The sequence below is a fragment of the Rhinichthys klamathensis genome, unplaced genomic scaffold, assembly GCF_029890125.1.
Source record: "Rhinichthys klamathensis goyatoka isolate OS25496 unplaced genomic scaffold, OSU_Roscu_1.1 h1tg000115l_1, whole genome shotgun sequence".
Classification (NCBI taxonomy): Eukaryota; Metazoa; Chordata; class Actinopteri; order Cypriniformes; family Leuciscidae; genus Rhinichthys; species Rhinichthys klamathensis.
This window is the reverse complement of record NW_026606652.1, coordinates 1,301,108-1,327,771: the sequence shown is the minus strand read 5'-3', so window position 1 is coordinate 1,327,771 and position 26,664 is coordinate 1,301,108. Positions and strand designations below refer to the sequence as shown.

The 26,664-nt window shown below is 37.3% G+C and overlaps 1 protein-coding gene across 1 annotated transcript in view; it reads right to left on the bottom strand.

Annotated features, from left to right (window-relative positions):
• Positions 1 to 18,950, bottom strand: part of kcnh5b (potassium voltage-gated channel, subfamily H (eag-related), member 5b) — a 41,573-nt gene extending 22,623 nt beyond the window's left edge. The window contains exons 1-6 of the mRNA XM_056254898.1: positions 18,579 to 18,950; positions 17,325 to 17,448; positions 16,459 to 16,565; positions 15,170 to 15,298; positions 11,700 to 11,818; positions 9,103 to 9,495 (exon numbers count right to left, since the gene is read on the bottom strand). Of these exons, the coding sequence (XP_056110873.1) occupies positions 9,103 to 9,495; positions 11,700 to 11,818; positions 15,170 to 15,298; positions 16,459 to 16,565; positions 17,325 to 17,448; positions 18,579 to 18,651 (945 nt within the window). The 5' untranslated portion in view covers positions 18,652 to 18,950. The remainder of the gene's footprint in view (positions 1 to 9,102; positions 9,496 to 11,699; positions 11,819 to 15,169; positions 15,299 to 16,458; positions 16,566 to 17,324; positions 17,449 to 18,578) is intronic.
• Positions 18,951 to 26,664: the final 7,714 nt, after the last annotated feature.

The window sequence follows — 26,664 nt, the reverse complement described above, 5'->3', positions numbered from 1 at the left end:
TCGAGTCCATCTGGGATTACATGAAGAAACATGAAGAGAGAGACTAAATCCAGAAGAACTGCGGCAACGTCTCTAAGACGCTTGAGGAAACCTATCAGAAATATCAGATCTCCGTGTGGAGCATACCAGCTGTTGTCAGACTCCTTGTGCATACAAAAATCTCACTGGATTATTATAATTAATGGCTAAAGGAAATTTAAACGGATATATTTCCTACTGACACACTACAGCAAATTATATAAACTGGCTTAAACCCATTTTTTTGTGTGTGAAAATACTAACGTGCCTAAGACTTTTGCACAGTACCTGTGTGTGTATATATATATATAAATCTGCTGATGTCTTTTTATATACAGAGTTCCTCTTTATGAACCCATAATTAAACAATCATCTACACTCCAATGACATGCAGCACACAAACAGAAAATCTATTTGACGTTCAGTCTATCTGGTTAAATCATTCCTTTATTGTCATTTATTAGAAAGCCTCTTAAACAGACCACTGAGTTATTTTACACTATTTGGCACACAGCATTGTTAATTGGACGCTACATTCTGAAACAACGAGTGCTTTTCAAATTTTTCAGTTCATTGAACACACTCTTTACAGTCCAAATTGCACAAAATATAATTCTGCAAACAGTTTGTTCTAAATTTGGAGCAGGTGAGCTGAGCCAAGACGACAGAAAAAGGTGCGAACGTGGTTGGACATCAGAATCACTTTGCAAGGAGAACGCTCTGTTCTCACACATGATCGTCCAACATTAAAAGGCCTCTGAAAATTTGATGTCAGGCAGCACTTTAGTCCTGCGTAAAAACATTGCAGTTCAGTCCAGCCTGGCCTGGTGTGACCATCTGAAGCATATCCCTTCTTTTAAAGTGCAAATTCAGTTACAGACATGCAGTAAAAGATTCAAGCAACTCTGTGTGCAGACATGACCAACAATGCAGCTTGCTACACTCAGACCGAAACTGTAAAGCTAAAGCAAAATATGTAAAGCTATAGCCTACAACAAAGCTGTTATGAAACCCCAATCCTATTTCAAAAGTCAACTGTAAAAAAAAAAAATTTAGATTCATTAAAGTAAGAAAAACTTTTTTTTCTTAACATTTGTTATTACAAAAAATTAAGATTTCACATACATGAATATGAATAACGAAGATACTGAAGCCTGAAGTCATGTGTGCTGCTCATGTTTATTTCTCTAATGCTGGCCTGCCTGAGAATAAACCTCATGAGAATAACAGAGCATTACATAATGCTTACAGCAAAATCTTAAATTCTCTTTCATGTGATAAGAAATCCACATGAAAGATAACATGGAGATGTTGCGCTATGGGATTTTACTGAAAGCTTGTCCTGGAATAACTGTGTATTTTCTTTGAGGTGTTTATCAGAGCTATTTATCAGAGACAACACACAATGCTGTGTTCAATTCAGACACATAACTGAGTTCTGTTACCAAGGCAAATGGTGAAGAGTGGACCTGAACTAGTCAAGATGCACAATGCAACTGTAAAGAATTTTAAACCCTCATTCAGATACACAATATACTCTTAAAACAAAGATTCCAATAAAGAACCTTTATTTTAAGAGTATAATGTGTATCTGAATGAGGGTTTAAAATCCCTTACAGTTGCATTGTTAAAATCCCTTACAGTTGCATTGTTAAAATCCCTTACAGTTGCATATAATTTTCAGAGATGTGTTCATGGAACAACCTTTAACATTCATGGAACCTTTCCACTGGACAAAAGTTTTTTTTATATATTTGTGGAAACAAAAATGGTTCTTTTATGGCATCGCTGAGAAAACCCCTTAGATGATGAAAAATAGATGATATTCCAGCTGAGCTACTACACTAAGCCATATCGAATTTGTTGACATAAATGAAAAATGCCATGACAAATAAACAGGTCATACAGAATTATGGGAATGGGTCAATATAATCAATCACCCATGGTGATTATCACAGCCTTGATGGTTAAAAATGTTTTTAAAGATGTATTCACTGCAGTGGACTAGATGCATAAGGGGGTTAATTACGAAAATTATGTTAATTATATTAATTATGTTTTTGGCACAAGAAACCTTGATTAAGTGGACTTGAGGAAGAAAAATAAAACACTCCAAAGACAGTGTACAGAATAAAATTCTGTGTGCTTGATATATAATATACAGTAGATGTCCTGCCCCAGTTAAATTGGGACTAGCCCAGAAGTATTTCTACTAATTCTACTGGGGCAGGACAATTCTGCTGCTACCGCTGTACTTTCTCGGTGCAGAGGACTCTGCAGGAACAGTAGATTATGGGGTCCATACTATAATATAATATAGTGATATTATGTATTGTGGCATCATGAGAGGGCGTGTTCTAGAGGGCAGATACATTGCCCTCAGATGGCTGGAGCAAGATGGCCGTCTGTTAAGGACTACAAAACCCAGGCTGCCTGAGAGTACAGCTGGAGCTAATGAGACCAGCAGCAGGCTCTAATAGTGGGTGTGAGAAACTGTTGATGAGTGTGTGTGTGGTTGGAGAAAGGACACATACCTCTGTGAAACAAAGAAGATTAAGTTACTTTTGAGCTGAAGAGATTTAAGTTGTAAACCTTTTGTTTAATTATTAAACACACCTACATACTGAAGAGACTGTTGAAGTGGTGTTTACCGGGAACTTGCACACACTAAAGATCCTGAACCTCTCATGCTGTCACAGTATATATAGTAATATATATGATATAAAGGCTTCCTCAGAAGGTTTCTGGCTCTCTTAGGCAAAACTTGTACATTAAACTTGCATAATGTATACAGTGGGTGAGGGCTGGTAAGAGCACACGCCAACTTTTAAGGGCCATTAACACTTATGTATAGTGCATGATGGAAGACAATGCCAGTATGCATTATTTTATTTTTAAAAATGGTTAAATGAGGACTGGTGGTGAATTTTTTTACTTTTTTTGTCTTGTTTTAAGCATTAACCTCACTAAATATTGTTAGATTTATGCATGAAACAAGAAAATACAGTAACACTTTACAATAAGGTTTCATTTGTTAACATTAGTTAATAAGTTAACTTGAACTAACAATGAACAATAAACCTACAGCATTTATTAGTCTTAGATAATGTTAATTTCAACATTTACTAATATATTTTTGAAATTAAAAGTTGTATGTGTTAACATTAGTTAATGTACTGTGATCTATTATGAACGAATTTCATGACATATTATTAACTGTTGAGATAGACAAGATGTCACGATACTGAAATCATACGATATTATTGCGATACTCCAAGACATATGGTAAAATGTTAACAAAAATTGTGCTGTTGATTAAAATGCTAAATTTGGTATTACATTTGGGCTTGGACTGGTAACCCAATGCACAGGACAATAATAACACCAGATTTAAAATATTCATGATTCTGAAGCTGAAAATACAGAATTATTTTAGACGAATATGCTTACACTCTGTCACTGACTAGATATATTTAAAACAATGTTTTTACTGGTAACAAGACATTTGGCATTATCAGGACCCACAAATATTCCCCCATTGCATTATTATTACATATAGTAGTTTAAAGGGCCTCTATTATGGATTTTTGAAAATGACGTTTCATGTAGTGTGTAACATAGCTCTAAGTGAATGAAAACATCCTGCAAAGTTTTAAATCTGAAAGTGCACCGTATATAAAGTTGTCGTCTTTCAAAAGTAAGAGTCGACTCTGAGTCAATGAAATGAATTGTTTTTCAAACGAGTCATAAGCCGTTTCGTTGTGACGTCAAGACGAAACATTAGCATATTGCCCGCCCACTTCTTGCGCGCGCAGACACCAGGGAAAACTTCAACCTCAAACCGGCAGCTGATTCCTGTGGATACTGGATAGCATCATGTCGAGAAGAAGCTGTGATCTACAATGTGAAAGCCATTTTTTTTTCACTGCCCAAGGACGAGCATGTGAAGAATCAGTGGTTAAAATTCATCTTTACCACCAGGGTGCGATTTGCGGGGGGGGATGCGGGGGATTTCCCCCTTTCTGGTCAAAGTATCCCTGCCTCTGCTTAATTATTTTTTATCCCCGGGGGGATAAATTTATCCCCCCCTCAAAGTGATCAGTGCTACTACACTAGTGGCGAGACGGATCACAAAACTTATCACGGATCCGTGGTTTGATTAAAGTCAATTTTATTTTAAAATGCGCTCCTTCGGCTGGCTCTGTTTTAGCGGCCGCAGCCTCTCTGTAATCACCTCTCTGCAGACTTGCTCAATGTCCCGCCCACGGCGCTATCTGATTGGTTACTCCTCACAAGTAATAGCCTATCAACACTTGCGAGACTGGGCAGTGGAGCTGTATGTCGGAGGCGTTTAGCGCGGTGTGGTAGACGCGAATTGACACAGATAATGCATCTGTCTTTTCTATCATTTCACTGTAGCTCAGCATCGCGATGTAACGTTAACGTTGTTACTTTAACAGCAGTACAAACTGTTTCTACTGTGATGGTTTAACTTTGCAATCAATCCATGGTTCAGCAGACTGATAGAAGTATCCTAGCCTAAACTAAGTAAAGCGCTGTAATGTGAAATGTCAGTGCGATAGAACAATAAAATCCGAAATTGACCGCCCACTGGAAAGCTGCGGATTTTCCCACAGGAATGCAGAAAAAGACTATTTTCCTAGTATGATGCAAAGGCCTACACTATAGCGTATTTATGTTTAAGTTGACACTACGTTGTCCCATTTAATTTTGCCATTCATAAATAAGTGTTTTGACATGTCAAGCCGAGTGGCACTATCCATGGTACTGGGAGGGGGATTTAATTCTTGCGTGTTTTTTCGTTGTGCGTGATCAGTTCATATAAGCTATTAGAGTAAAAATATTGCGTTAGGCTACTTCATGAGTTGATAAGAAAAAAGATTTTACAATTCCTGCAAATGCAGTGATGAAGTTCATGTTCTCATGATTTATTTTTATGAATAAAACTTTTTCAAAACATCCCCCCCTCTGTTTTTTTTCACAAATCGCACCCTGTTTACCACGATACCACAGCAGTATAATCCTAAACTTTTCCTGTGTTGCCTTTATTTTACTGACGACCGCTTATCAAATCTCAGAGTTCAATGCAGGATTCGCAAACCGCTTGCTCTTGAAAGATGGTGTTCAAAAAACGTAGTTTTGATTTTTATAATGTGTAGGTCTTCTGCTAACTGGTTAACTCACATTATTACTGAAATACTTCTGCTAATCAGCTGTGGGCCTAAAACTGTGTCTATTAATGCAGATTATCTGTCGTTCTCACTACTTTGAGGAAAGATTTGTTTTACCAACGTTTTTTTGTTACATCAGTCATTCACTCTAGAGCTCGACTAAGGTATACATTGCATAAATGCACTGTTATTGATACAGTTCCATGTGTTCTAAAATGATATATTAGAAAAATATTCAGTAAATAAATTGGTACAAGTACAACCCAAATTCCGGAAAAGTTGGGACGTTTTTTAAATTTGAATAAAATGAAAACTATAAGACTTTCAAATCACATGAGCCAAAATTTTATTCACAATAGAACATAGATAACATAACAAATGTTTAAACTGAGAAATTTTACACTTTTATCCAATAAATGAGCTCATTTCAAATTTGATGCCTGCTACAGGTCTCAAAATAGTTGGGACGGGGGCACGTTTACCATGGTGTAACAGTTTGAAGACGTCTGGGCATCGAGTTTATGAGTGTCTGGAGTTTTGGTGTTGGAATTTGGTCCCATTCTTGCCTTATATAGGTTTCCAGCTGCTGAAGTGTTCGTGGTCGTCTTTGACGCATTTTTCGTTTAATGATGCGCCAAATGTTCTCTATAGGTGAAAGATCCGGACTGCAGGCAGGCCAATTCAACACCCGGACTCTTCTACGATGTAGCCATGCAGTTGTAATAGCTGCAGTATGTGGTTTTGCATTGTCCTGCTGAAATACACAAGGCCTTCCCTGAAATAGACGTCGTCTGGAGGGGAGCATATGTTGCTCTAAAACCTTTATATAGCTTTCAGCATTCATAGTGCCTTCCAAAACATGCAAGCTGCCCATACCGTATGCACTTATGCACCCCCATACCATCAGAGATGCTGGCTTTTGAACTGAACGCTGATAACACGATGGAAGGTCTCCCTCTTCTTTTGCCCGGAGGACACGGCGTCCGTGATTTCCAACAAGAATGTCAAATTTGGACTCGTCGGACCATAGAATACTTTTCCACTTTGAAATAGTCCATTTTAAATGAGCCTTGGCCCACAGGACACGACGGCGCTTCTGGACCATGTTCACATATGGCTTCCTTTTTGCATGATAGAGATTTAGTTGGCATCTGGAGATGGCACGGCGGATTGTGTTTACCGACAGTGGTTTCTGGAAGTGTTCCTGGGCCCATTTAGTAATGTCATTCACACAATCATGCCGATGAGTGATGCAGTGTCGTCTGAGGGCCCGAAGACCACGGGCATCCAATAAAGGTCTTTGTCCTTGTCCCTTACGCACAGAGATTTCTCCAGTTTCTCTGAATCTTTTGATGATGTTGTGCACTGTAGATGATGAGATTTGCAAAGCCTTTGCAATTTGACGTTGAGGAACATTGTTTTTAAAGTGTTCCACAATCTTTTTACGCACTCTTCCACAGATTGGAGAGCCTCTGCCCATCTTTACTTCTGAGAGACTCTACCTCTCTAAGACATCCTTTTATAGCTAATCATGTTACAGACCTGATATAAATGAACTTAATTAGTTGCTAGATGTTCTCCCACCTGAATCCTTTCTAAATTTCTTGCTTTTTCAACCATTTGTTGCCCCCGTCCCAACTATTTTGAGACCTGTAGCAGGCATCAAATTTGAAATGGGCTCATTTAGTGGATAAAAGTGTAAAATTTCTTCGTTTAAAAATTTGTTATGTTATCTATGTTCTATTGTGAATAAAATATTGGCTCATGTGATTCGAAAGTCTTATAGTTTTCATTTTATTCAAATTTAAAAAACGTCCCAACTTTTCCGGAATTCGGGTTGTAGAATAATCGGTTTGTTGATGGACATGCACTTGTTAATGCTGATGGTGAGGAATTAGGGTTGCAACTTCTTATAATGGACTGCAGGCAGGCCAATCTTATAATGTACCGTCAAACTGATTAGTGTAGAAACTGAGAAACATTTCTCACTGAGAAACGTCCTGCTCGAGTTGTCATTGCGATGGAGGTTCGGGTTGAATGAATAGTTCTTCCAATATGGTAAAATCGACGTCATTGTTTGTTACTGTCTTTAGTTTACGGTGTAGGAAGCCTACACAGGACAACAGAGCTGACGTTGTTATGGCAATGGGCGTTTTTGTTTTCGACGCACTGTACGCGGCAAACCAATCACAACAGACTAAGCTGTCTGGCCAATCAGAGCAGAGTAGCTTGTGGAAAGGAGGGATTTAGAGAGATTGATTCATCTGACGAGTCGTTTGAGAATCATTAAAAATGTGGTGATGTGCAAAAACAGTTTTTTGACCTTTGATGCATGTAAACCTGTTGTAGGAGACTCCAAAACAACATTATATGGGCATAATAGCATAATTGGGGCACTTTAATGTAGTACTACTGACACTAAAACTCTGTAAACTTGAATTTTTTCTCACACAAAAATTTTCGTTTCGGATGAACTATACACAATACATATTGTCACTATCCACGATATATATTGTTGCATTTGTGTATTGCGATATATTGTTACACCTCTAATATATTAGTATGTACAGACTGTGTATTAGTAAATACTGTCTCAGAAGGTAGGCACACCCAGAGACTGCACAAAGTTCCATCATTGGGCATAATGCTCTCAAAATTGTGGAACTGAAGTAGGGTTTTCGGGTACAGAGTTGATCAAATGAGAGCTTCTGTGGAAAAACTAATTTGTCAGAACTTAATTTAGTAACACTTTAGAATAATGGTCCATCATTAATAGGTAACTATGCATGAAGTAATGCATGTCAAATTAGTAAAAAAGACAATCGCTCAATTCTCTCAGACACATTAGTAATTAGTGGTAATTAGTTGTGAATAGTAATTAGTTGCGATTGTTGTGATTAGTAATTAATTGGTAATTCTTTATAATTTCTCATAATAGTTCTAAAATAGTTAATAGTTCTAAATGAGGCTAATCTCATTCAGTAATTATTGATTACCTATCTAAGTCCTACATTTGATATTGCTTAATGATTAGTTAAGCTTGTTCCCATTTTAGTTATTATTAGTAGCTGAAGTATAATGTAGTAATACTCATTTGTCCTGCATTACTTCCTGCATAGTTAGTTAACCTGTTAGTTAACCTAATGACGGACCATTATTCTAAAGTGTTACCCTTATGAGGCAGTTGTGGCCTAATGGTTAGAGAGTCGCTTGTAACCCGAAGGTCATGGGTTCGAGTCTCAGTGAATGAAGAGCGAGCAAGGCAGCTAACCCCCAATCACTCCCCGGGCGCCGCAGCAAAAATGGCTGCCCACTGCTCCGGGTGTGTGTTCATGGTGTGTGTGTTTAAAACTCACTCACTGCTGCGTGTGTGCACTTGGATGGGTGAAATGCAGAGCACAAATTCAGAGTATGGGACACCATACCTGGCTACACGTCACGTCACAATGTAAAATTGCTTATTAACACATATACCTTAAATCCACGCGAATGATAGTGTTTGGCCAAAATAAGCTGCTTTATGCCGTCAATAAAAAGTATGTCTATGTGCCACTACCTGAGGTTTTCTTTCTGGCAAAAAAAATGTTTGCTGCCAGTTCAGCTTTTTTGTTTTTCTGTCCCAAAACTATCAAGCTCTTCAAAAGTTGAAATGAATTTGAACAAGAACCCTAAAGCACTATTCTCAGAAGAGTACCTGTGAGAAGCCCTGACATAGGAAATAATTGTTCGTTCTTATATCTTTGAGGAGTTGGCAGGTTAAAAAAAAACAAGTGTTTGAAGCACTGCTGAGTTTTATTTGAAAAAGCCAACTACAGCTTATCTTATAACAAAAAAGTTTCAAACATATACAAGTCCTAACCAGGAGCAAAGCGACGGTTATACGGTTTCTCACCTCATCCACGTTTTCAAAAGCATTGATGATGTCATAGGGCAGACAGGACAGCAGGTCTATGACGAACCAGGTCTTCAGGTAATTCATCCTGATCAGCTTCGGATCCGAGATCACCTCCCCTCCAGGCCCGACAAACGTGGTATGGAAGTTGAGCACGATGTCCACGAGGAAGATGACGTCCACAACGCTGTCCAGAACCAGCCAGGTGACGTTATTCTGTTTGGTCTTGAAGGAGACGTTATAAGGAACCATGATGGCAGTGTAGAAGGTCAAGATGAGGATGACCCAGTCCCAGGTGGTCTTAAAGGTGCAGTAGTGTAAGATGATGTGAGGCGGGGTCTTAGGGGCTTCCTGTTTATACTGCGGAAGGATGTCAGAACCCAGTTGAAGCACCTGAGAAAGATGAATGAGACAAAAAAAGATTAAAGGGATTGAAGGATCTGAGACAAAGAGGAAAAGAAAAATGGCAAAATTGCATAAGTTAAATACCGAAGCCAGTGGCATTTCGCATTTTTTGACATTATTTGTTTTGAATTTAATTGTTGGAAAATGTATGATCAAGTTATTTATATATATATAGCTTTACAATAATTTAATATAATTTATACATATTTTTGAATAATTCCTTTCAGCCCTGAAAGAAAATTGGTGTAGGATTTGAAACAATTTGGAAACAAAGAATTCACTCAGAAATTGCTAGTAAAGTTCACAAGTAATTACAATGAAACGTAGCATTGCAAGTAACACATTGAATTAAATGTGAATGTTTATAAGTAGAAATACTAAAATAATGATCATTGTAGTTCTACAAGAAAATACTGTTTATTTACAACCTTGAAAAATCATTTTTACACTGTATTTTTGACATCCCCAATAAGCAGATTATCTTTAGGGACATTAGAGAGAGTGACAATGAAATGAAATAAAGAGGGCCCTCAGGAAAGTGTTTGTTTCAATATTAATTCTAGCTCTGACTAATTTCTGCTCTTCCCTGGACAATACACTGTTTTCTGTATATTATGCATCTTTGTATTAACAGAACATGAAGTTTACTCAGAGATTTAACAGAAGTTCCCCTCAAAGAGACAATAAAGAATAGAAGATGACGGAGGGAGAAAGATTGTTTCAGATCATATATTAATCGGCGCTATTTTTAAATAGTTGATTGTAAAAATATGCAAGAAAAGAAGACCAATCAGAATTCGAATGCAAAAATGGTGGCACATTTTGAATGCTAAGAATTCTGTCAGTGTAAGTCACGAGGAGACTTTTAAACTTAAGTTTAAGCAAGAAAAAATATGTTTACAAAGTATAATGTTTATATAAATATAAATAAATATAGAATTCAATGCAAATCAAAGGTTAAATACAATAAGGTTCAATCAACAGCATTTATGGCACATTTGTGGCAAAACTGACTAGTCCCTTATTTAACATTTTTTAAAAGTGTGCAAATATCAAGGTCACATTGAGGCACTTACTGCAAAAGGGACGAGAAAGGGGTCGATTTTTGGGATTTAAAAGCAGAAATATGCAGCACATAATTTTTAAATAGCATTTACAAGAATTGTTCTGCTAAAACTTATGTATTATTTGAGCTGTAAATGTGTATTCATATTTTTGTACAGTTGTTTAAGGTTTTAGGCATTTTAATTTGATAAAAGTTAGTTAGCACTAAAATCAAATTAACATGTAATTTTACTTTTGAAACTGTATTTTAACATTTACAGATTGGCCCCATTCACTTCCATTATAGTGCCTCACTGTAACCTATATTTTGTTTAAGAAAAAGAGAGAAAATGTCTAAATAAATTTTTGTGTTAATCAACATTGTCAAAATACTGTTGATTGAGTTTTACTTATACTGAACCCAGAATATCCCTTTAAGAGATTCAGGCTGAATGAATTGCAGAAGTTTAATACTTGAGAGTTAATGAATAAGAACAAACCTCAACCAGTGTAATGCTGCCTTGCGAACACTGCAACAACACACATTCAGCAAGGATCAGAGACATTAAACCATGATAAAAGCATCCACCCTTGCAAAACTATCCCATCTTTTAATGTTCCCCCTCATCAAAAAATATCTAGTAAGATTGTTCCTTCCTGACACTGAAAAAATTAACACATTTCCATCCTCTTTAACACCATCATACAACAGTGACAGAGCAGTAAATCGTAAACTTAAGAAAAGCGAACCGGGGTTATGACACACACACACACACACACACACACACACTCCTCATCAGTGTTAATTATTAATAGCAGCTTCTGGCAGTCAACTGTTGACTTCTGCTGTCCAACAGACACGTGTGAGATTGCGTTACAGCAGCATCCTGTGTGTGTGTGATTCTATTACAAGTTTGTCCTCCGTGAGATGAAGTTTTGTATAACCTTGTATTGTGCAGTCAAGGATGTAAGCAAATGCTGCCTCTGTGTGTGTGTGTGTGTGTGTGTGTGTGTGTGTGTGTGTGTGTGTGTGTGTGTGTGTGTGTGTGTGTGTGTGTGTGTGTGTGTGTGTGTGTGTGTGTGTGTGTGTGTGTGTGTGTGTGTGTGTGTGTGTCTGTGTGTGTGTGTGTGTGTGTGTGTGTGCTCACCTCTGCGAGTCTGGACTGTTTGTGCGAAGTGACGTCGGTTCTGTTCACGGGTGTGAGTTGCTGAATGGTGCATTTGCTGTTTGTCAACGCTCGAGTCAAACGTGCAAACTTGGTCCAACCTACAAGACATTTAATGAAAAGCATTACACAACTGAACTGAAAAGACATGCATTGTGTTCATACAGTAACACACACTAAGGGCCCTATCATACACATGGCACAATGCGGCGCCAGGCTCGACGCAAGTGTTTTTTGCTAGTTTTAGCCCAACGCAGTTATCATTTTCAAGACCTGCACCACGTTGTTTAAATAGCAAATGCATTTGCGTCCATTTGTGCTTGGTCTGAAAACGAGGTGTGTTCAGGCGCATTGTTGGCGTGTTGCTAATTTGAGGCAACTGAAATAGACTTTGCTATTGACCAACTGAAACCTGATCTAAAGTCAATGGCGCAGTATTTTTTTGTTATTTAAAGGGCGCATTAGCGCCAATAGGTGATTTGGTGTGCTTTAACCTCGCGCACGAGCAGATCTGTTTTCGCTTTCCTCGCTAGAGAAGCATTCAGTTTTTCCGCTTAGAAATTCCGCCATGTAAATAGCGAATCCGCCATGGCGTGAGCGCAACTGGCTTTTAAAGGGAATGAATGGGATGGGAATCTGATCTTACGGCCAAAACACACCCATTACTTATTACAAGAATAGGGACAACCCTTTTAGACCATGCTGCCAGGCGCGTCGACCATTTTTCTCATCATTTAACTAGCAAAGGTGGATTCGGACACACCCTAAGTGCACTTGCGCCGTGCGCTTTAGACAAAACGCTTAGATCGTTAAAATAGGCCCCCGAATGTGTCTTTCAGTTCAGTTGTGCAGTGCTCTTCTAAAATAATCTGCACAAATGAAACTCAATTCAATATTTTGCTTTCATAAAGGTTCTGCATAACTGAACTGAATTAAAAAAAAATTCAAAGAGCATGTTGTGCTTCATCGTGAGCAAGCATCTGACATTTTGTACAAAAAGGTTCACAAGTTTAATCTCACAAGTTTGTTGATTTGATTAATCACCAAAAAGTGGAGAATTATATATATATATATATATACACTCACCGGCCACTTTATTAGGTACCCCATGCTAGTAACGGGTTGGACCCCCTTTTGCCTTCAGAACTGCCTCAATTCTTCGTGGCATAGATTCAACAAGGTGCTGGAAGCATTCCTCAGGGAGTTTGGTCCATATTGACATGATGGCATCACACAGTTGCCGCAGATTTGTCGGCTGCACATCCATGATGCGAATCTCCCGTTCCACCACATCCCAAAGATGCTCTATTGGGTTGAGATCTGGTGACTGTGGAGGCCATTTTAGTACAGTGAACTCATTGTCATGTTCAAGAAACCAATTTGAAATGAATAGAGCTTTGTGACATGGTGGAAGTAGCCATCAGAGGATGGGTACATGGTGGCCATAAAGGGATGGACATGGTCAGAAACAATGCTCAGGTAGGCCGTGGCATTTAAACGATGCCCAATTGGCACTAAGGGGCCTAAAGTGTGCCAGGAAAACATCCCCCACACCATTACACCACCACCACCAGCCTGCACAGTGGTAACAAGGCATGATGGTTCCATGTTCTCATTCTGTTTACGCCAAATTCTGACTCTAACATCTGAATGTCTCAACAGAAATCGAGACTCATCAGACCAGGCAACATTTTTCCAGTCTTCAACTGTTCAATTTTGGTGAGCTCTTGCAAATTGTAGCCTCTTTTTCCTATTTGTAGTGGAGATGAGTGGTACCCGGTGGAGTCTTCTGCTGTTGTAGCCCATCCGCCTCAAGGTTGTGCGTGTTGTGGCTTCACAAATGCTTTGCTGCATACCTCGGTTGTAACGAGTGGTTATTTCAGTCACTGTTGCCCTTCTATCAGCTCGAACCAGTCTGGCCATTCTCCTCTGACCTCTGGCATCAACAAGGCATTTCCGCCCACAGAACTGCCGCTCACTGGATGTTTTTTCTTTTTCAGACCATTCTCTGTAAACCCTAGAGATGGTTGTGCGTGAAAATCCCAGTAGATTAGCAGTTTCTGAAATACTCAGACCAGCCCTTCTGGCACCAACAATCATGCCACGTTCAAAGTCACTCAAATCAACTTTCTTCCCCATACTGATGCTCGGTTTGAACTGCAGGAGATTGTCTTGACCATGTCTACATGCCTAAATGCACTGAGTTGCCGCCATGTGATTGGCTGCTTAGAAATTAAGTGTTAACGAGCAGTTGGACAGGTGTACCTAATAAAGTGGCCGGTGAGTGTATATATATATATATATAGTAAGGGTCAGTTTTTATGTTTTTGAAAGAAGTCTCTTATAGACACCAAGGCTGCATTAATACAGTAATATTGTCATGTTTCTACTTTAATGTGTTTTACAATGTAATTTATTCATGTGAAAAGCTGAAAATTCAGCATCATTACTCCAGTCTTAAGTGTCACATGATCCTTCAGAAATTATTATAATATGCTGATTTGATACTAAAAAAAAACATGTATAATTATTATTAAGTTGAAAACAGTTGTGCTGCTTATTATTTTAGTCCAAACCGTGATACTTTTTTTCAGGATTCTTTGATGACTTTATATGAATGATATATATCATGAACACATCCAAAACATAAGTCCTCTGTGGCTCAGATATGACTCAGCAAAGTTTTTTATGTTGAGTAAAAGTGGAAGAAGTGTTTGCTCTCGCTCCTGTTATGATCCTGCAATGAAATATAACTGCTGAAACACTGTCTGGAGCTGTTTCAAATCTCTCTCTCTCTTTCTCTTTGATTCTTGCATGATTAACATTCATCTCACACACAATGTTGAATCTGATGCAAACATGCTCAAGTCACACTTCACCCTAAAATAATTTAGTATAAAGAAAACTAAGGACCATTATTTTCATGTTAAGCAGTAATTCTCATTACTGTAACAATTACCCTTTATCCTCAAAAGTGATTCTCAATACTGTAACAATAATTGTCTTATTGTAAAGAATAATTGTCATAAAAAAATACAGGCTTCACTATTTTCTACAGGTAAAATATAATTTGTTGAAAATTGAGCTGTACAGGTTTTTTGAAATTCATCCACAGACACTATTGGAAGTTTTGGAAACAGACTCTATATAACATATTTCAGCTTAAGAAACAAGCCCCCGGCAGGCAGACACACACACACACACGCACACACACGTGCTTGAAAATAACACTTGAGATTGAGTGCCAAAGGAAAAAACTAGCAATGCTTGCCAATCATAAAGAAATATTTATTTATATGACATAAGCACATTAGAGGAAGTGTTAATCTGTCAGAACAAACTCGAGTGTAGCATGCACGTCTGCGTCTTTCAGACAAGTATATATTTTGAATGCATCACTGACGTTACAAGTATATTATTGTACAGTACATGTGTGTATATATCAAACTCACCTCTGGTGCTTTCGTCTTCAATAGGCTGTTTAAAGACGGTGATGTCCTTAAATGTACACAGGAACAGAACCACTTTGTCATTTTCATTTCGGATTGGTGCAATCTGCATGTAGAACCACACCGGAGTTCCTGTACAAGGTCAGAGGTCAAAGTCAGCATCATCACATGACTTCTGACAAATCATTAAATCTTTAATTCAGAGCCTTTTCATATTAAGTCTTCAAACCAATGTTGATGAAAACATGCTCCTGTATTTATTAAGTAAAGAAGTATGTATATTTACCATAGTATATATTGTGTTTTAATAGATGACAATAATTTCATAAGCACATGATATCCATGTTATACCAAATTTTGTTCTATTTAACTGTGTTTAACTATGTTCTGCACACGAGTCTCCCAACGAGAGTTTTTGTAAATTGTGTTTTGTAAATAAGTGTGTTTAATAATAAATAAATAAAAAATAATAAAAAAAAATGTAAATTTTTTTTTGCTAAATTTGGCTAGGATTCCACTGGATTATTTTTCCCCCAATGTTTTTTTTTCTTAGGAAAAATGGCAAAGTTGTATTTTCATTACTCCATTACTCCAGTTTCTTTCAGAAATCATTCTAATATGATATTTTAGTGCTCAAGAAACAGTTCTTATTATTATTAATATTGAAAACAGTTTTGATTTGTGTGGAAACATACACAACCATTCAAAATTTTAGGGTATTTAGTATAAAAAAGAAATTAATACTTTTACTCAACAAGAACGCATTAAATGTATCAAAAGTGACAGAAAGATTTCTATTACAAAAGATTTCTATTCTAAATCAATGATTGTATGCATCAAAGAATCCTGAAAAATTATCACAGTTCCCACAACAAGATTTTAAGCAGCAAAAACAGTTACTAATTGTTGAGAACCAAATCAGCAGATTAGATGATTTCTGAAAATAAATTACATTTTAAAATATATTACAATAGTTATTTCAGTTATTTTAAATTGTAATAATATCTTACAGTATTAATATTTTTACTGTATTTTGATACAATAAATGCAGCCTTGCACAAGAGACTAAAGACAAAAAAATAAAAAATAAAAATAATATAATTATTCCAAACTTGACCAGTAGTGTACATGGAAGTGTTTAATACTGTTTGTTCAGATATTCCATGCTGTGTAATATCTAGTAGCTCTTTTAGTCAACATGATTTTTTACTGTTTACAACACCTCTACTAGACATTATAAGAAACTTTAAAGATGTTAGTATCTGTATATGTTTGTTTGAAGTCGCACTTACTGTTCTTTCTGTACAGCAGCACTTCAACGCAGTTGGACTCATAGTTATCAAAGGCCTGTTTCACCTTTTCTATGGTCTTCTTGTCTGTCAGCTCTCCATACATAAAACTACAGAGAGAGATTATTCACACAGAGCATGGTTTTTAAGTAATTATCCCTCCCTGAATTCATTAGAATCTACATAAATCCCAGTCTAAAGATTCATGGAAGTAAAATGCTCAGATGATGTTCAGGATTCAGATTTTTCCACATGAGTGGCTCATGGTCATATGTTCTAACAAAGATTAAGAGATTACAGAGATTTTCTGAAATGTATGTGCACCTCACCCTTCAAGCAAAGTGGGGCCAATTATGGCATCTTAACCTGTTTGTTTCTCTTGCAGTCACAGATAAAAGCTTATTAATAAAAAATAAAATAAAAAGATTGTCTTGTGAGCATAGCAGAAAAATATGCACTAAGCAGAAGGCACTGCAGTATATCTGTGTCTCAAGCCACTTACTGAAATTAGTTTTTTTTTTTTTTTTTCACAGTACGCCACTACAATGCCAGATCATGGCTGGGCCAAAAAGATACTTTCATCTACTTAAATTCCAAATTCCTAACACGTTGATTTATATATATATATCATTTACTGTATAATACTACATTTTAGGCAGAGGCAATGTAATGCACAACCCTAAGATTATGACATTATTATTTCTTGGTTTTGTTACAATGGGCACATGGATGCACAACAAATATTTTAAAGCTTCAGTCTTAAATTGTTATAAAGGCCCTTTAAATGTACTGCAACACCAGATATCTTCAATTCAGCATGAACTGTGTAACATCTACAGATTTCTATGGTCACGTGTACATCCTCTCACCTGCATGTGCTGCTTTTCTGCATGACCTCTGCTCTGTGGTATCCAGACAGCTTGCAGAAGCCGTCATTACTGTAAACTACAGGCCAGTCCACAATCTGAGCGTTCCCCAGCAAGAAACTTGTCTCTGAATGTTCAGAGAAGATGATAAAGTATAAAAGAGAGAGCAGGAATTAGTGACCTGACACACACAGTTTATTACTGTCACTTATCCTACTGTAACATCTGGTGTAATCTCTAGAAAATGTAGACTTTCAAAACATCATAAAACAAAACAACTACAAAATGCAGCCTTTTTGACCTCATAATGTGAATGGGATGTTTTAAAAACTCGTTTTAGATTTTTTTTTTTCTCACTTAAACTATCATGTCTTATACACTATCATTCTCAGATTCGATTTGTTTGTAATGGAGACGGCAAACCAGACACAACAGCATTACTGTGACAGGAACTAGAGATGTTGCCCCCTCTAGTGGTCATAAACGCAACAGTTCTCTCAAAACAATCAGGCCGACTTCATGGGAGTCCTGAAGAGCTGAGGCGCAGAGACGTGGACTGCAACTGTATATTGAGTTTATTTTAATCAACTGAAGGAGAAATAAAACAACTGAACGAGAAATGCGTAATTATAATAAATTAAGTATTGGTACTAGTACTACACAATGTCAATTGCGGCTGCTTAACGTTATATTGTCTAGTAGTTAATTTATCTAAAGATGTTGACAATACTGTGCTCTCCTTTTTTTATATGAAAGGACGAAAAATTACCTAACTCAAAATAAGAAATACATTTGAATAAATAAATGTATATATATATAGATATATATACACACACAATATACATTTGAATAAATAAATGTGTATATATATATATATAATAAACAGAAATAAATGCTGTTTGTAAATAATGCCTCTATAACTCAAAAACAAATAGCCTGTCATTGTGTAAATTATGCATTTAAAAAAAAAATCACAATGTAGGCCCTACCCTACCCAGCTCAGAAAAACCACTAAAAGAGAAAAAAAAATACGAAGTTAAAGCATTAAACATTACATTAGCATTACAGCGTCCATGATGATTCACATCTTAAATGTAATATAAATAGCTAATTACGAATAACTGCAAAAAAGCAGCTTTAAATTAATTAAGCTACCTGTTTTAGTACGATTAACTGATTATGTAAATGCAGAGTAACATGGGCACTGTAACGATAAGTGACCTAATGCATTCCAGAAACCACAAGCGTGCCCCTCACCACTCGAGCGTCTGACGATATTCTCCAGGAAAGTGTTTTGCGGTGCCACCAGCCCTCTCTTTCCCCCGGGCATCGTGCGTCTGTGGCTCTCGCGCTGCTATCGTCAGGTGGACACTCTCTGCGCGTGGAGTCTCTGCCGGCGGAGTGGGGAGGCTCATGGTAACGTCGCGCGCTGGCTGGCCGGGAGCTTCTGTGTGCCACCCGCGCGCGCTCTGGGCTCAAAGCGACAAGTCTGTGGGCACGGGGAGCTCCCCGCGCATGCGCAGCTGCACAGAAGCGCACAGGCAGAAGCTGGGGATCTCCAACTCCAACGCCGAGCGCGTGCCCAACAACTCCACTGCAGAGGAAAAACAAAACATTGTCAAATCTAATTAAGCTTTATACTATAGCCCCAATACTACCTACCTACTATATATAGTAGTATACCTATACTATAATACCTCCCGTATTACTATAATTGACTGATTATATACGTCGTGCGCAAGTTCCCGTACGAACAGAACGGACCAATTATCTGCGCAATAAGACTGAACCCAATTGTCTATTTTTGCATGAGTGGCGCGCGCGAATCACCGTAGGCGCGTTCACCAGCGCGCTCCAAAAGTGTGATAAGATTTGAGCAAGGCAAGCCGTTCCTATTGCGACGCTGATGACAAAATGGGCGACCCATTTGAATTCTATTGAGAATCCCACTTTAAAACGCGTATGGAGAAAGTCACACATGATCTAAAACGGCCACACAATAAACTAAAAAGAATTATAAAAAGAAGAGAAAACATCATCCTCCAATAACAAACTAATCATGACCACCTTTACTATCACATTCTATTGTAGCCTATTTATTGTGGTAAATTCTGACTAACTTGTAGAATTTATCCTAAAAAATTAAGTTATTTTTACATTGCTCATGCTTAACTCATCAAAATAAGTGAAGAAATTGTAAAAATGTTATACAAGATTCAACTAATTTTAAGTCAGTTTAATGTCATTTAAGTTGAAATGACTTAAACATCCAAGTTGATTATACTTAAAGCTCCAGTCCGTAACATTTTTGGGTTAAAATTTATCCAAAATAGATTTTTGAGCAAGTACATAACCAGCCAGTGTTCAAAACTATCTGCTTGCCTTAGCTCGATTCAAAGCAGTAAGCTTGTAATGTTTTTAATTCCAGTGGTACTGGTGGATTTCCGCGGGAGATTCGAGCTTGTCTTTGCGTCAATACGTCACATCTGTACACATAAAGAAGGAGTCTCGGCTAGTAGGCTATGTTGCGTGTGAGGATGTTTGAGGTGGAGATTTATAGCCTTTTCTTACAGCACTTGATATAATTTAACTTATTAATTTGATGGCGGATCCAGAAAGGTTCAAATGACAATCGCAGTGACAACTGGAGACTCACCCGTTGTAAAATGCAAAAGACTTTGGACTGAGAGTTTGGAAAAAGAGACTGCAATCGGGCCCATGCGAAAACAATGATAAATATCGGAAGGGCTTTAAATGTAGTCACGCGATGCTTATGTTGTTAACATTAACAATTTGAGAACAAAGTATAATTTGCACGGTTTGACGTGATATGATAAGCGATCGTTAGATTTAATCAGCGTGATTTATTGCAATGCTTTTTTTCCCTTAGTTGGTCAGAACAAAAGTGGATGTTACTTGTTCAGATGACAATTTAGGGTGAAAATTCTTATGTTGGTCATACTTCCAAAAAGAATAATCTGTGATTCTGAATTCCAGTATCCACACCGGCGCGGTGACTGATAGCTGCACACTCTTCTCAAAACATTGGATTCATCCGCGCTGTGCCATGCCGAGGTACAACTCGCGTAAAGTTTATAATTCCGCAAATAACTGCAATTGCAGATTTCGAACAGAGATGGCGACAAAGAGGAAAAACTGTGGACTGCAGCTTTAAATTAAAGGGGTCTAATTATGCTTTTCCACTGTTTCAACTTGAGTTAGTGTGTAATGTTGGTGTTTGAGCATAAAAAAGATCTGCAAGGTAACAAAGCTCAAAGTCCACTCCAAAAGGAGATATTTTATTTAACAGAATCCACTTTTCAACAACTACAACGAAAGACTCGTTAGTTTCCCCCCACTTTTTTTATGAAGTCACAATGTTCCTCATTTAAATAATCTCCGCCCACAGAATAGCCTACGCAAAAAAGGGGATGAGGCCTGGTTGAGCTGCATTAGGGAAGAAAGTGTCTGAATCCGAAATCGCCCCCTATACCCTCAAATAGGGCGTTATTTGAAGGGACAGCCAGTTGTAGTGGTGTCCGAAACCATTAGTGGACGTTATGAGTGCACTTATCTAATCCCACATTGCACTGCAATAACGACAGCCGACGTATACACTCAACGGCTGTCCGAATTCGCTCACTCCTTCAAGTGAACAGTAGCCTATATTAGTGGACTACGTAGAAAATAGTGAATGAGGGTTTATGGTACGAACGATTTATGTCAAAGAGACACTGTTTTTCCCACAACATTTCCAAAACTCATTTGTTTGACCTTCCTAAGGCTGACAAACTTAGAGTGGTTAAAACTTATTTTAAACACTGTTCCTGAACATTATTACCCCAATGTTTATCTGTGGGCTGCACATTTTATGGTGAACAGCTTGTTTTTTGTTGCTTTTGTAAGCTCTCGCTTTTGTAAGACAAAATTACAAAAAACATTCCACTCTGAAACGTCCTGTGAAATCAGAAAGTCTGTGCATGAAATCCTTTCTGCACGATCCACTTGTTTGTTAACATTGTCAGGGTCTGAATCGGGCTCGAATTGGTTTGAAATTGACGCCATCCTCAATATTTATACTAGAGAAGAAGTCGCAGAATATGGAAGGGCTGGACATTTCCCAAACACGCTCTAAGTGCTGCCAATCACAACACACTGGTCCAGCTAACCAATCACAGCACATTTCGTATTTTGGAAGGAGGGGCTTCATCGAAATCAGCGTGTTCGAGTCAGACTGGGGAGAGAGGTGCTGAAATAATTTAAAATATGTGCAAAATAATGCATTTTCTGAGCAATCTAGCATGAAAACATTCTAGTACACCCCAAAAACAAAATCAGGACTTGTAAAAGGGAATAATAAGACCCCTTTAAGGCAGCAACTTTTTTTTTTTTTTTACAGTTAATCTCTAAGGGAATATATTTTTCACTAAAGATTTATATTACAACTGTGGTATGTTGTTGCTATAGTTTCTAAATGTGTAGATCGTTATTTATCATTCCAAAAGCTACAGATAAAAAAATAAAGAAAAAAAGTTAACTGGCCCAAGCATGGGAATGATCTTACCTTTAATTATATCCTTATTGTAATACATGCTATAGTTAAACAATAACAAATACTAGATAGAATCACAAGCTTCAAAGTAAGACCCTCTTCTATTATTGACTAAACCATTGGTTTTCCCCATGTGTAAAATGTGTTCTGCTAATAATGACAGATACTGATTACTGGTTTGAACAATAATTACGGGTTATTCATTGACTAAAACTTTACCTTTGGTTCCCTCCATCCTTGAATATTCGGTCCATGTCTCCTTGTCACAGGGCACAAGACAATGCTCCCAGTTGTCCTTTCCTAAAAACAGTGCTGTCAAGACCCATTTGTACACCGGCTTATGCAACAGATGACAGCAAGCACAAAAATCAACCAAACTCTCTGTACAGTTGCTTCTTTAAAACCCCACATATCAGCTTCAATGCTGTCAGCGTGTGCCCTTTAATTTCTATTTAGCTTTAATCACAGAAGACTCTGGCTCGGATGGGTCCCTCACAAAAAACATCCATTCTGCCCTCAGCCACCTGCCAACAAAGAGACGAATTCTGTGATAGAGGTTCAAACTGAGTGAGTTTACATGAACGTATTCCATCAATAATACTAATAACTCAGATAGAAGACTGATCAAAGGAGGCAACGGTTTAGTTTTAGAGTCAGGCATGGCATTATCCACACTTTGGCACTACAGGGGTATAAGAGCAGTTCATTCCCGTTTTTAACTCCTAAAGAGGTTCAAGGCAATTACCAAACCACAGGCAGTCATGCAGAAGCGCAATTATATATTGCACTTATTTATGCAAGCAATTATAATAGTATTGCGGGAAATCTCACAAAAACATGTCCAGGTTGATATTTAACCATAGGCAACTTTATTGAGTTTTAGAAAATACTTTTTGTTATACATTGAAACTCTTTTCACATCCCGATACTGTAGCAATCACTTATATGAAATATTCGGTTACACTTTATTTTAAGGTGTAATTGTTACAGTATAATTATGTGTTTAAATACTGTAATATTAAGTAACTACATGTACTAATAGGGTTAGGGTAGGATTAGGGTTTGGTTGAGGGTTAGTTGCATGTAATTATGCGTAATTTACTGTTATTACTATGCTAAGTACATGTAATATAACAAGGACACTGTAAAATAAAGTGTTACCAAATATATTCTAATATTCTAGTCTAAATATTAAAACGTGTTGTATCTCCTGTGGAAGTCTCCGGACCAAAAAATGTTCATCCATTTGCATTCGGTCTGAATGAGCTATATATAGCGTATTGATAGGATGTCCTACCTGCCGGTCAACATATATATTTCTACCTCCGCGCACCCTGCTCACACAGACAGTCAACGAGCGCCTCCTTTTGCAGTTCCTCCTGAATCAAAACAACAAACTTATGCTGCGTTCACGCCATTGTAACTGTAATTACAAGATGGCAACCCGTGATGTTTTATTCAGAGCTGTTCAAGATTTATGCGTTTCAATGTCAACACTATCAACACCGAAATTAATCTGCAGCAGTCAGTGGTACAAGTAAGAGGCGAGCTCTGTAATTTGTTCATTATTATTGTAATGTTGTGTTTTGAGACGAATTAATATAACGCCGTCTCTCGTGACGCTTTTGTTTTCTCCCTGCTGTATGCATTCATGTGTTTTGAAGGAGGCGTGGGTTTGGAGACGCTCTAAAGGGAGGGTGGGATCTTATGCTTTCAAAGTTAACTTACTATTTCTATCCTCTCTGCAATTGCCATACCCTACCTTTAACTAAAATAAATAAATATTTATAGAAAGAAATTTAAGTCTGTTTAGGAATAGGAACATTAATAGTTTTGCCATTTTAATTGTTAAAAAATATATTTAGAATATTTGTATATTAATGAGAAAAAAAGCTAATATATAAATCATTTCTTTTTGTATTTTTAATGGTTTTTAATGACAATTAAGCAGATTTTTATGAATTTTCATTGTCCAGATATTTTTATTTAGTTTGTTTGTAATTCTCACTATTCTCAATAATGATTCTTCTAACTATTACTATTCATATTAATTTAATACAGTATTGAAATACATCCTTTCCAACCTTTTCCTTTTTTTTAAAAGAAATTAGAAAAAATATTGTCCAAGAGTGAGATATATACAGTGTATGTATATATATATTTATATAATTAAAATATATATAAAAGCTTTGTCAAATTCAACCAGTTCATATCCTACAATACTACACAGCAAAGAAAAGAATGCACAAGTCAAGAAAGAGAAGGTTCCAGAACCCCGAGAGCTGTCAATGTTCATTCAATCACTCACCAGCCGGCTCGTACACTTTGTCTTTGCAGTTAGAACAACATGAGAGGCATAAAGCACATATATAATTTTGATGTAAAGACAAAAATAAAATACATAAGAAACAGAGATGGAGGACTTGGGGAAAGGAGAGTGGTGAAGCACAAGGAAGAGAGATACAATCGCCTCAGCTGGGAACTTTAAAGGAGCCCAAAACTCATTCCACATTATCTGATTATTACAGCTCTGTTGGTTCTTTAATGAGCAACACAGTTTAGGCTTTACAGCATGAACCTCAAGTGATCGATATATTCTCAAATGTTTAATAATTCAAGTTTCACTGTAAATGTCAGAGACATGAAACCAGCGGGGTTGTGACCTCATTTTACCTCCAGAGACGGTGACCTGCTGTGTAATTGCAGATGTATTGTACACACTAATTTATTAACACTAATAAACACTAACTACTGTATTCACTGACACACATTCGCTTTATCTCCCAACCTCGCTCACACACACACACACACACACACCACAATAAACCTGCCATGCCTTCATTTCTCTACATCGATTGTGACTGTTAATTAGCCCGTGAGCATATCTCAGTCTTTTTTCGTCTCCCTTTTTGTCTCTCTGTCAGATATCAAAAATTCTTCCAAACTAGAATCTGTTTGAACATCACTAAAAATATCCAGTCGATAAGCCAATAGCCTCTGAATCTAAAAGCAGAGAGGTTGCCCTATAAGCAACTGTGACAGGGTCAAAGAACAAATGATAACTTCACAGACATGATAGATTTTCCTTTGTCATTACACCATTAGCGGACTCTGTAGCACTGCCAGATTTCCTATAGAGGGCTGAATTACAGTAATGGCCTTTCCATTAAGTGAGCTAAATAAAGTCAACATTTTACTTGTATTGTGACATATTTCAGAGCAAAATTCGATATAAAAAAAAAAAAAAAAAATTGGGGCGGGACTTGATTTTATCCATCTGGACTTTAATAGAAAATGAAAAGTAGGCGTCCCATACCAGAATGGAACTAGACCTGAATGTCAATTGCGAAGAACTGCAGAGACACTTTTGAACCACAATGTAGAGGTTGAAGGTCAAGTTCGTATCATAATGGTTACACTTCTTTTTCCTAATATATCGTTATTTTATTTGACTATTTGCAACCTTAATTACATTATTGTTAATTGGGATGGATTTACTACGGTATTGGTGAATCTTGTCATTTTATATTCCACTAGTGGTACCAAACTGCTGTTTAAGCAGAACCAATAGAGAGTTTGAAACTCGTTGGCATTAATTTTGCAGACATGTGTGTTGCTGCCAGCGGCATAGAAATTACACACTTCACCTTTAAATATTGCACGATTTTAGAAAAGTTGCATTGGTCTCAACGGAAGCTTTCACTGTTGGTTAACATTAACCAATAACCCATGCGGCCAAAACAACGTCAGTTGAAAAGGAGATATTTAAGAGGTGGAGCATCTTGGTACATTTTGATGAAAAAATATAATAATTAATTGATAAATTAATTGATTAATTAATCATGTACAATAAGAGCAGGAACATTAGGAAAGTCAATATGGTCAGTTTTGACCCAATGTTGACTTTGCTTTTAGAAGATTTACAGATTAAATAAACACTAATGCAAACGAGTGGGTGCTGCTGATACAATGGACATAATTGTCCCTCTTGCGGAGGCGTTTTCTTCCTTCATCAGAGCAGTCAGGTGAGAAGTTTGCCTCTAACAATCAAACGTGTGGTCAAGTACAGCTCACAGAATCACAGCAGGACTCCAGCATCTGAAACTGACACACTGGCCTATTCCCAGCAGGGAATGAAAATGAGAAATAACAGGCAACAATCAAAGAGCAGAAGTGACGATTTCTAAATGCAGTAGCATGATTTTATTTTCCACAGCACGATACACATTTGTCTTGATACGAGTTAAACGTAAGATTTAGGTATCAGGCTGCCTCTATTTTTAAGCACATCATCGTGTCCCAGAACTGGCCTCATATGGCTTTAAGTGCTGTCACTCAAAGGAATAGTCTTCCTGGAACCAATAAGATTAGATGCCATCCTCCTACTAAGTTGTAATATTTGTTCCCTGAAGTCACTGAGTACATGAATCTGTTTAAACGCAGCCAGATAAAGACATGTCGTGCTGCTGCCTGTGCCGAGTGCAAACCGTCCTGATCTCTTTTGTCTCCATGCTTGGGCTTAATTACAGCTCTGCCCACGAGTAGATTCAAAGCCACATAAACATTTAAGAACAGGGAGTCTTTTGCTCCTAGAATCATAAAAACCATTTGTTCCCATTAGCACAATAAGCAGAAAGAATGTGCACCGCATCGATGATAGGAACCACTGAATGATCAAGAATATGCACCAGTGTTGGTGAACAGTAACTTGTGAATCCACAAGCTATTTATAAATTAAAGTAGTTCAAAGAGAGTGAGACCTCAGACTTAGTGGAATTTTTAAAAAGTAGT